General features: G+C 43.0%; 1 protein-coding gene across 1 annotated transcript in view; it reads right to left on the bottom strand.

Annotated features, from left to right (window-relative positions):
* Positions 1-7,266: 7,266 nt before the first annotated feature.
* LOC134180872 (uncharacterized) overlaps positions 7,267-12,689 on the bottom strand; it is a 13,666-nt gene continuing 8,243 nt past the window's right edge. Inside the window, exons 5-9 of the mRNA XM_062648058.1 lie at positions 10,791-11,014; positions 10,617-10,732; positions 10,400-10,559; positions 8,620-8,756; positions 7,267-8,038 (exon numbers count right to left, since the gene is read on the bottom strand). Coding sequence (XP_062504042.1) covers positions 7,573-8,038; positions 8,620-8,756; positions 10,400-10,559; positions 10,617-10,732; positions 10,791-11,014 — 1,103 coding nt within the window. The 3' untranslated portion in view covers positions 7,267-7,572. The remainder of the gene's footprint in view (positions 8,039-8,619; positions 8,757-10,399; positions 10,560-10,616; positions 10,733-10,790; positions 11,015-12,689) is intronic.

Raw genomic sequence — 12,689 nt, 5'->3', positions numbered from 1 at the left:
AAGTCGTTCACCTGCTTCGAATTTTCAATCTCTACAAAAATAGATGAGTCCTGACCGACATGTAGAAAGTCCCACATTTAAATATTTAGGGTACATTAATGTTTCTGCACAAATTTGCCATACACTGGTATTTGTCTCTGTATACATCAACACAACACCACAGACTGCCACGTGCAATTCAGATTCTATCGATGACGATGAGAGACACGCTCAGCCAAGCTTAGCAAGACATCAAACAAACAGCTGGACAAAACCATCACTTGCAGCGACAAATATGGTTGTAGTACAATGTAGTGAGGAATGAATGACTGGTAGACCCAGGCCATTCATGAGCACGAAAGAAGATGAACACGAACACAAAATTTTGTAAATTATGCCGATACTTCAGAGATCCATCAACTAAATTCCATCAACTAAATGCCAACTGATGTGGTGCATCGTAGCATGTGGGCGTTAAGGAATAGGCAGTTAAAGTCATCGTAGTAGTACAGTAGTACTGACCTAGTCTTACCTAGCCAGACCCCTTTCCGCCTCATCATACTTCCGAGTGAAAATGAGTCTGGTGAACAGCCTTTGATGTTGCTGTGTGTGGTGTAGCCAGAATTCAGCTATCTAAAGACCGGATTTGGTTTCTTAAAGCTCGCTCGCTCTGGACTGTCTGTGGTTGCTTTATACGCCAAATAGTAAACAGCATCGAGTACGTTCGTATCCACCCAGTACGTTTGCATTCAGTCAACGTTGTGACACGAGCGCATAACACTATGTACGACGTCGATCATGGCTGCATGAAATCGAAGCCTGTCAACACAAATGTTCCCGTGGTCACGTTTAATTAAATTGCTGCTGTAGACATGCAGATTTCACAAACAGCAACGACTCTAGCTGTAGTCTTCGAGTTGCTCTACGAAACAAGAGAAACTAAATGAGATAGGATTGCACTGCGTGCATACCAGTCTAGTCTTTAGTGAAACGTTTAAGAAACCAAATCCAGTCTTTAGATAGCCGATTTCTGGCTAAGCTGCACACAGCAACATCAAAGGCTGTTCACCATACCCATTTTCACCCGGAAGTATGACGCGGCAGAAAGGGTCTGGCTACGCGAGACTAGTACTGACTCTGTTTGCTTGTGAGTTTGATGTTGATGCCAACTTTGATTACAATATAAACTTAAGTTGATATAAGCTGGCAAAGCAGTTAGCATGACTCAGGAAAGCATGCCCCACATTAATACAAACTGCCCTCTATGGTACACCCATTCTCCACCCAATTCAAATTCTAGCTGAAACACTGCATCACATGCAGTCATACCCTAAGCTGCACACAACCCTAAGCTGCACAAAAACATAAATAGTCTGACCTTGAACGGACTTGATAGCCACAGTTTGGTCGCCGTCCAGAATGCCCTTGTAAACTTTACCAAAATTACCTGCACAACAACATCACATGCATTGCCATCATGTGACCGAATTTGATGCATCGACCTCACCACTTCCTACACTTTTTGTAATTTGAATTCGTTTCGGCTCGATGATGACGTCTGCTATTGCTGTTGTTACGTCGTCTGCTAATAGAAAGATGTCAACTGGTTTTGCCGACAGTTCTGGAAAGCCGTTGAAAATGTGATAGCGAGCATCAAGCGAATGGACTGAGTTATGGACAACATCAACTGCAGTAATGACATTAGTTACTATGAGCAATCATTACTAATAAAAAATATGCAAGTCACATACGTTTTATGTCATCTGATCGACAGTCGATATCTTCAGAATTATTTGAGTCGGATAGTAATACGACGGCTACAATTACCAAACAAATCGTAGCTGGAAAAACAGCCAACAATGTCAAGATGCGACCCATCACCACACACGACGACACGGATTCAATCCATAGCAACACGGTTACCAACACCGTGTAAGTGATTGTCAATACAACGGTAAACAATCCACTTATGAGTTTGAATGCTCCATTGCTTTGATAGTATTCTCCTCGTTCTGAGCAAAGATTATAGTTCAAGAGTAGAACACACAAAACCAGTAGAACATTGCCGTATAGATACGACACAGACGATAATACTTTTCCTCGTTCATTATAACAATGTGTAACAGGATCATCATCATCACGGTCTGTTCCACCTCCTTCTACAAGATGAGCCTGAATGGAGACGGCAAGTTGAATCATCATGACAAACACAAAACCGCCAACTTTGACAAGCAATCTCAGTAAACGACTCGTAACAAGAGGGACAACTAAAGCAATCAGTAGGACAGTGAAACAGACACTGTTTGTTAGAGTCACAAGAAAATCATTTAGACGATCATCACAGTCACCCACTTTGTCTCCAAAAATCGTCACCAAGCTAACAATAACAGACAGTAGAGCCACACAACCCATAATCACCACTCCTGGTGACTTGATGGCTGCTCTAAATTCACTCCTGCCTCGATTTTTCAGCACATTTAGAAGAACAAAAATAGATAGCAAAACTGCAATGACAACCACGAGTGCTGTCATACTATTCAAGTCTATTGAGGTACAAGACATTATCGATACACACGATGTCTCCAAATCACTTAGAAGATCTGATGAGTTCAACTTCAGTAATCTAGTATGTTGACTGCTTGTCCGATTGAGTCTGATGCTCCACGTTCCGTACACATCGCCAGTAAACATTCTCTTGTCTAATTGCAATTGCATGATCTCATATGTCCATTCCATAGGCTGCACCCACTCAAACGACCTTCCATTGCCGCCAGGGATACCAAACAACCATCGATTACCCGTCCACTCGTTCTCCACTTCAAGAACATTTCCCTCTAAAAATCAAAAAACCCATCTTTGGACAAATTGGATGAATCATTGCCTGTTTGATTGTGGTAGTCATAGATATACTTTGCTACAATAGCTGCTGCATCTAAAATAAGTACAGATTTGTAATTCCTCAGAATGGGTACATCACTCACAAGAAAGGGATTGTCATCCGTGCATTGTGTTCCACTGGAGCCATCGAGAGAGCACAAATTGACATTTTCCCAATATCTCTGTATAAACTTATTATTCTTAAAACGAGGAGAATGTAACTGAATAGATGACATGTGCTCTTGAAATCTCCTTATCCCATTTATATTATTTCTAAGAGCATAAAATTCATCAATCTCTTTGATCTCTGTAAGCGTAGTAGCTTCCCTTTCAAAGCGAGTTACATGTTGAGGATCGCCCCAAAAAGAACCCAAAAGAATCGAGTACGTGGGTAATAGTAGACTCGTGGAGGAGAGTAACTCAGACGTGAGTGTCTTCAGCAAGTTGTTTGCAAATATAAATGAGGAGAGAACGACAATGTGCTTCCTCGTAGACAACAGTCCGACAACCTCCTCCACAGGTGATACAATTTCTTGATAATTGGGCATAAGAATCTGCACTGTTCTTGCTGTTTCATTTGTGGACTCTTCGGGTCTTACTTGAACATACATCACCTGCAACAAAACAAGAACACTTACGAGCAGTTAGAAATTACAGTAAAGAAAAATACTCTCATAACAGTAAACACCAACTGATCCTAAGTTACACACAAGAGTTACAAGATCACTTGAGTAGTCGCGTCCATAATGCATGCAGAGAGAGACTAATTTTTACATAATTATAAAATTAATAATCACCTCAAAATGACAGGCGATGCCCTTCCGATCAAGTTCCTCCTTGAACGCGCGCAACGAGGCCCTTCCGCACGCATCTCCATTCCCAAAAACCGTCACATCCAACCACCTCTTCCGCGCGATGAAATCGACAGCCGCAAGCGCCTGAAGCTCGCAGCTCGGCTCGAGCATGATCACCTGCGCGGACCCATTCCCGGATGCGAACCGGCCCATAGTGCGCGCATAGGAAAACGGGACGTCGAGGAGGGAAAAAATCAGTCGATCCGTTGAGCCGTTTTTCGCATCGAGACGCGAGAAAATCGACAAAACTTCATCGTCGTCCAACGAGGCGGTCATACCCGCGTAGTAAGGACCAACAACAGTAGCCAACGTGTTAGCAAGTGGGTCGAGTGTGTTGATACAGTCACTTCCCATATGATTTCCACACGAATCCCTAATGTCGTACCCGAAATTAACAGACCCGTCAAGGTGTGTCATACTGTTGACGAGCTCCGTGGCGACTATCAAAGCCTCCGATTGCTCCACAGCAAAGAGCTGAGTGCTGGAACTGGTTGTGGTACTATCGGTCGCGCCAGTCGAGTTGCTTCGAGGCGCGTCAGCACAGAGAGAGCACTCGTTCCTAACGACTTGCCAGAGAGAGACGGGGAAGACGCCGGCAAGTGTGTGAGTCGAATTGGCGCTCATTCGAATGCCGTTGCTAACGCCTGGACAATTCGGCGGCTGCGCGGGACAGTCGGCGTCGGCCGCGTGCGTGGAGGAAAACTCCAATAGCAACATGAGAGTACATATTAGTAGAACAACACGTCTAGCCATCTCGACAAGTAAGGAACAAGTGGCCAGCCGGACCTTCTCGTGTGACGTCGATAGCGTCGGTTCCGCTCATTTATCCAGGTTTTCGCAGTTTTGCGGCGTCTGTTTTGCAATTTTTTCTAGACTACTGTCGCCTGGTACACCTACATACAATCGATGTCCCATGCGCTACACGGGTCTGGGAGGTCGAGGCATGACTGACAGTGGCACTAACATGAATGTAAGTTAATTAATTAAAATACTAAGAGGTGCTCATTTTATTAAAAAGACCGGTGTATGTACAGACCATCGCAAAATTGTAAGGCCATTTCCTGCATGTGACTAAACCGGAAGTTTCCCGGATCAATTTTACAAGAACAAATTTTATTTGAGAAAACTTGAAGTCATTGCGTTACAGTTACAGCCTCATGAGCGTCGCGTCGCGTGCGTCCTGTCACGTTGTCTTGCGTGGGAGTGGCAAGTACGCGTCACAAGCGTCGTACCATTCACAATACGATTTCAGCGCTGAAATATAGCTAGATCCTCTAGTATCAGTATCAACATCAACTAGGGGTTTCCTCCTGTATCGTTGAAGGACGCTCCACACTACACATAGAACACACGCACACACAATGAACACGGATCCGAGTCAAAGACATCGTTTAGCACTCGGTAGGGGTTGATCCGTAGAGCGTGCGTTGAAACAATGCTGTCACATGTTCGGCAAGATCGCTAGCATTACGAGGTTGTGGAGGGCACAATCACGTTGGTGGTCGATGGTGCTTTGGAAATTCTCCTGGATCGTGAGAGCTGACAGCGCCGACTAACTAAATTTTAGTAGCTACGTAGCCAGATACGCGAGTTTCCGGACAGCCATGCAGACGCGACAAACTTGGGAATTCCCCAACTAATTAACTGTAACCTATACCGCAGTGCAGCACGTACAGTATAGGCACATCGTATCAAATTGAGTCACGGATGGACGAGAGAGAAATTCAAGAAATGGCGAAAGCTGGGCTATCGCACTCAAACATAAGTTATATACTTCTAAGAAGACATCCTGGAGTCAAAGGTTTTTCTGAACGATCCGCTAGACGATTTTGTCATGAGCAAAACATTTATTATCGTTCTGCATTATCTGACTTTGATATGAGGATGGTAGTCCAGGCAGCTGTTAGAGAAGTAATATGTTCTCTTTTTACTAAACCCGTATAAATAGATGGAGACTTTTGCCGTTATGACACACACGTCTCTACCTAGGTTGGTCAAGCGTACGGAAGAAAGATGATGAAAGGGTATCTTCAAGCAGGAGGACTTAAGAGTTGGTGACAAACGCATTGGACGCATTCTAAGATAAGTTGCTCCTGGATAACATGGAAGGAGGCAGCAACTAGCTCATCGGCAAATAAATTCTGTGCCTTACTACGCTCAATATCCTGGACACAAAACTCGGTTTAGTGTGTGTGCGTGTGTTCTATGTGTAGTGTGGGGGCGTCCTTCAACGATACAGGAGGAAACCCCTAATTGATGTTGATACACTGATACTAGAGGATCTCTAGCTGCGTGTTGATGCATTCTAGCTAAGTAGAGAGAGACTACGTAGAAAGGTTACGATGCAGTACAAACGAAATTCACGCAATCATGCAGTACGTTGCTTGTGTAACGTTAATTGGTATTGAATTGGCGACTAGTCTACCGGTACAGTACGACATACGTAAATGTAGTAGTTGGACGCGGTACCGTCGAGGGGAGGGGCGTGTCAGCAGTACGGTACACGTACGTTCCCTAGGCCCTCTGCCATGAGCACTGCGTGCGTGTCCACCTTTACTATTTGGTCTCGTAATTCACTTGTAGTCAGTGTGGGTTCTGTTCTCACGGCACAGGAGAGACACAGCATGAGGTTGTAGAGGTTCTATCTGCACTATGGGGTAGTGTTCTATGTGATGTACAAAATCTAGACATGAAGTGCAACTTGCAGTTGGGCCAATCGTACTCCTACATCTACAGTAATGACGCGACCATGCACTTCGAGTTACTAAAAGTTAGTAACTGTCTGAAGCAGCGTACGTACAGGTGCAGAAACACGGTACAGGAAACGTGCTGATGTGATTAGCAGAAACCGCGCCTAGTTTAATTGAATCAGCGTATCAGCACGCGTTGGAATGAACCCCTACGCCGTCCAATGGACTCCCTACCGCGTACACTCCTACTCGTTCTTTCAAATTTTCTTTTTCTGATGTACTCAAATTATTTGAGAGAACGAATGAGCGTTTAATTTCCGTTAGTTTAAATCCAGCCATCAGTTCATATATACAACTACGTCCGCTTTCTTGTGGGCAAAGCAATTTCTAATATACTGCACCTAAAAATTTACATATTTGAAATAATAAAATTTTGATTTTTTAAAAATTAAAATTTGAAAATTTAATGCAAATTTTTTAAAAATGGTAACGCTAAAATAAAATTTAAAATTTCAACACAAAAAATTGAAAAATTGAATTTCGAAAATGTAAAATTTAAAAATTTAAAATTTGAAATGGCCGAAAGACCCACTGACCTTTCTGCCATTTTAAATATTAAATTTCAAATTTCAAATTTGGATTTTTTAATTTTAATTTCTAATTTTTTATAACGTTTTTATTTTTTAAATTTGCATTACGGTCAGTGGGTCTTTCTGCCATTTTAAATTTCAAATTTCAAATTTTTAAATTTCAATTTTTTAATTTTTTTAATATATATAATTTTTTAGTATATCTGTTGTGATGGCAATATCTCTCAAATATATATGAATGAACGAATGAATGAACGAATGAATGAATGAATGATATAATGAATGAATGATATATTTCTGTCGCACCTAAAATGTACTGTAGCTGAAATGGAATCCACAACCTTTTTGTATAAAACTGCCATGGCAATCGACCGCCACACCTGCATTGTAAAACTAGTAACCACAATTATGTCAGTAGAAAGACAGACGGCTAGGCAGCCAGTTGAAATACAGCGCATGCGCACCTATCAACTAGCAGCCACACTGTACATACACCTGTCATTACATACCAATACAACAATCAAACAATAACTTTCTTTTGCACTTACCTAAATAACGTACACAGTATACTAATCAAGATGGTCATAATGACCTGCTATCTCCTGGTGTCAAGTGGGTGCTGTGTCGAAATTTCTTGTTGAACATTATGTTCGTCGTGCTGCGTCGTTTCATTCCAAACGAGACTGACCTGGCTAAGTTAACGAACCGTTGAACTATGTTTCTGCTATCCGAGTTCGCCACAGAGTGTTGCTTTTGTTCGAAAGGATTCACCCGACGATCCGAAGTCTGTTGTCTTATCATGACGGATTGTTCAGCTGTCGTTGCTTGTTCGAGTTGGCCAGTGCTGCTTGCATCGCTGTCGTCCTCCTCAGCTATAGGCATCAAGTTCCATGTGATGTACGGATCGGATGGGCGTCGACCTTTGGAATCCAGTGGGTTGAAGTAGTTCATAATTTCGGCCAGATACTCTTCGATGTCTTTCACGATGCCTTTGAATGTCGGTCGACTGTCTGGTTGTGTTTTCCAGCACTGCTGCATGATCTCATAACTAGATAAAATGGGTTATGGCGTGTTAGTAGACATGGTAAGATATTGGAGGCAACAAAAATTAAAGAATGGTTGGTTGGGTCGATGTGCTGGTATCTCACATATGACTGTCTATTGCTTTAGTTTTTCTTTATGGTTTACATGGCTGGCTGGTGGTGGTAGTGCAGTGGTGTGTGTGTGTGTGTGTGTGTGTGTGTGTGTGTGTGTGTGTGTGTGCATGCATGTGTGTGTGTGTGTGTGTGTGCATGCATGTGTGTGTGTGTGTGTGTGTGTGTGTGTGTGTGTGTGTGTGTGTGTGTGTGTGTGTGTGTGTGTGTGTGCATGCATGTGTGTCTGTGTCTATGTCTGTGTGTGTCTGCCTGCAGCTGTCTGTCTGTTTGTCTGTCTTTATGTCTGTCTATCTGTCTGTCTGTCTGTCTGTATTTTGTCTATCTATCTGTCTGTCTGTCTGTCTATGTCTGACATGAGTAAGTGTGTGCCTGCACGAGTATGTGTGTGTTGTCTCTGTTTCAACACTCGAGCAGAACACTAGCACTACAACACATACAACAGAACAAACTTCAAGGTTCCTCCACAACTTACACTCTATCCGGACACTTGTCGGGCTTCTTCAGTCTCTTCTCTCGCTTCAAGTACGAAAGAATGTCTTGATTATCGACTCCAGGGTAGGGAACTTGAGCCAACGACATCACCTCCCATAAAGTTACACCAAACGACCACTAAACATAAACACAAAAATCAACAAAAACATACAAAAGCTGCACCCTTCACTAGCACAGTACAACATCAAGTCTACTACCATACCTACTCTTGTATCACCCCACCCCATGGCACGTCACCTTAAAGCTGATTCATTAATATTGACACCATCAAAGACACTGCCTTGACGCAGGCGGCATCCTTTGATGTTGACGCTGACACCAATGCTGGAATAGACTTCCTTTCTATTCCAGCGTCAGCATCAATGTCGATGTCAGCGTCAATATTGTAACCCAGGATTTAGTCTATGAAGTATGAGATGGGGTTTTGCTTGAGAACATCACACCTTTAGGTGCTAATTGGTGAAAAAGTGTTTGACTAATTACTACAACTCAAGTTTGCTACAACAACCTTTGCTGTTACCGGTACTGTACTATCTACTAATAGTCTGTCATCTCAGATTCACTAAAGCCTTCAAATTCTGCGTCAGAGTTGGAGTCCATAAACAACTAGTCTGCAGACCCATATACCACAACTGACACACGACTTCAATTCAGCACGTTTGTTGTGACAGGGAAGCGAAGGGGGACACCGAAGGGGGTCACACAGTTGCCGTGGTGCACACAATTTCAAGGACACATTGTATACAGAAACAGGATGTCTATTTGCCAAAACATCAAGCTGTGCAATGGTGGTACATCCACCAGAGTATATACATACACAAGGTCGGTGTTCTTATACGCAGCTCAGATTTTGTCACACCTGTGAACTCTGTACTCATCAAGAACAAATACACGATGCAAGTCATCTTCCCTACAGCCCAAACCCGTCTCCTCCAGTACATCATGGATTCATGGGTCGTTCAACCAGCGCCCTATGTGCAGACCAATAGAGATCCCTTGACAATGCCATTCTATGATGAGGCACTTCGTTTCTACTGTAAATGAGGGAATACGTCTTGGCATGACTGAGAACTCAACCTATGCGCTAAATGTTTTCATCTGGGTGCCAATGAACACAACTTAAGTGGGGATTAGGTGTGAAAATGTTAGATGAAGGGATAAAGTCGGGGATGGGGACTTGATGGATAATGGGGTGATACAAGAGTAGGCAGGGTAAACAAATGCACGAAGGCATTCATGCATACCAGTTGCAGTGTAGGACAAATTGGTTGCCCAGGGATAACCCTGGGATTCTCAGACTAACCAAACTGAAGTCATACATTACGTGGTCCACCTTGTCATCTGCAGTACTAGAAGCCAATCCTTCCAGTTTCCATATTAACCAATTTGTCCATGTAGTACCAAACACCACTTACCTCCAAACAACAATCACCCATCGCAGAAGAAACTTTGAAACTACAAGTGAACGTGATTTATCAGACGATGATCAGTCAGCTTCAAGTGATGTCACTGAAGTAGTTAGAAGACCAAGTGCACCACAAAAGAAGGCAGTGAGGATGCCTCAATGAGGCCAAGACTTCGAAAGGAACACACAGAAAAGCCTATTTCATTTAGTTTACAGGCAACCAGAGTAATGACTGGGCAAATAAAACTTTAACGTATCATTGCCTGGGGACTACTCAGAGATGAGACGATTTGTCATACACTAAGTTGTATGTCTAAATGACAAAATACAGACAAAGTATGAAACTCACACTCACCACATCGGAGCTCGAAGTGAAGATCAGATCAATTAGACATTCAGGAGCCATCCATTTCACTGGTAAACGACTGAAATGTCCCATTCGGTAATAATCCTTTCCTTCGACCGAACGAGACAAACCAAAGTCGGCGACACGAATCTCCAAATCCCAATTCACCCTACAATACAAACGATACACTGAAAAACAGAAAAAAATAGAAACTGTTGCATTATACATGCAGTTCCTTGCAGCAAGATCTCGATGAATAATCCCGGCGTTTGACAGATACTCCATTCCTTTTGCTATCTGATGGCCAAACTTGAGCAGTTGAACCAGACTGATCGTATTGCCCTACATAATCAATCAACAATTATCACACACGGAATCCCTAAAACACAATTTTTCTCACCTCATTCGTTGGATCCTTTCCTGGTCTGTTCTTTCTCAAATATGTTTTCAAATCACCAAACTCCATGTATGGCAACACGATCAGCGGAGCGGACAGCGTGACGGCCGCGTTGTGTTGCTTCATCCAGCATATGCCGATCAACTCCATCACATTCGGATGAGCAAAATGCTTCATTTGCAGTCCCTCCCGAATAAAATCGTTTACTTGTTTTGAATTCTCAATCTCTAGGAATCAAACATATAATCACAACAACATCAATAAACTCAAACGCAGGGTTCTCGCTACAGCATGGCAGCGTGGCGCTACACCACGCTCCAGTAGGAGTGCGCCACGCTCAGAAACGGTAGCTAGGAGTCCAAAGGTTGACAGCTATAGGGAATGTATGAGAATTCCATACTACAGTATTGAAACACAATACGATATTACTTAGTAAAGGAGACATTAGCCACAAATCCAGGCCTTTACAAAAGAACGCGGAACAATAGCCTAGCTCCGTACGTACCCGTGATAACTGCAGCCGGATGCGCTGCATTGATAGTCCCAAATGCTGTTCCCGTGGCACGGAAAGCACACGTCTTGTGACAATGTACGGGAAGTGTAGCACCTACAATCTACTCTAGACTAGTCATGACTTCTTGCAAATCAACAACATTGGTCTGTGCATGTCATCAACGCCTGACTAGACAGACTTTCTGTAGTTTCGTCCATGAAACTTACGCATGCCCAACCTATAAACATTGCTAAGAAGGGCTGAGTGGTGGCCGAAGTTGATTTCCTTGCCAGGGCACTTGAACGTATGTTACACACAATAGCTATACCTCATTTAGATCGACTCAAGTGCGCATGCCTGACTTAAACATGGACCCGCCCATCCCGTCACCCTTCCCAGAATCTCTAGTGAGAACCCTGCAAACGTATTTGCCTCTCAGCTTCGCTGCTCAAATGATTAGAAGAGTCATACAAGAAACATGTTTACAATAAGGTAACATGTAAGTAGTGAAGACATAAACCTTCGTAAAGCACTACATCACCAACCCTTAGTATTCGACCAGAGAAACCACACATCATTCCAAACGCAACAAAGTCGATTATATTGTAAACATGACTTGATAAATTCTCTGCTTTTCGGATGCATCAGACCATCAGACCAATGCAACGACCACTTGATATACTGTGTCTCCGCAATTTATTGCCCCATGCTCATATGCTGAATGTCACACTTGAATAATGCCCCATGTTTCAAAGCAATGAAAATTTGCCACACATGGCAATGTCTGCTTATTATGGTAGCATAATACATACAATACAACAACAACAATGACATACGAAACGTATCCCTACTACTAGTACCTTACCCAGGGTTACTATTTCTAATCATCTCGAAACATGGGCTATCGAGGGTGGCCAAGGTTGAAATGGCCGGTGCAGCATTTGCAGCTGTTTTAGACGCCAGCACAACATTCTTTCAACTTGTTGCTCAGAAGTATAACGTAGACAGACAGAACATTCGTCCATGAAAGCGTAAATCGGGTATTCGGTATATTCTCTGTCAAACGAGGTTAAAACAATGATAACCCAGGGATGCTCATCTGGCGCTATCATACCTGCCAACCTCTGGACATGAAACCCCAGGACTTGGACACTCAAATTCCTTGGATTTAGCGTACATTCCCAGGACACCAGGTACCAAATGCCACGTCCACATAACGCACACGCAGAAGGCACGGCCTCACAGTTCTCATGATATTTGCGTTTACTGTAATTAACTGCATGTGCTGTAGAAAAACCGAAGCCACTAGGCCACAGACCAGAGAATAACTCAAAAAATCATTAGAATCAAGATGGAACATGTGTGTATGACTTCGCTATTGACTCTCTCAATTGTATTCGTCGATCTGT

The sequence above is a fragment of the Corticium candelabrum genome, chromosome 6, assembly GCF_963422355.1.
Source record: "Corticium candelabrum chromosome 6, ooCorCand1.1, whole genome shotgun sequence".
Classification (NCBI taxonomy): Eukaryota; Metazoa; Porifera; class Homoscleromorpha; order Homosclerophorida; family Plakinidae; genus Corticium; species Corticium candelabrum.
This window is presented reverse-complemented; position numbering and strand designations above follow the sequence as displayed.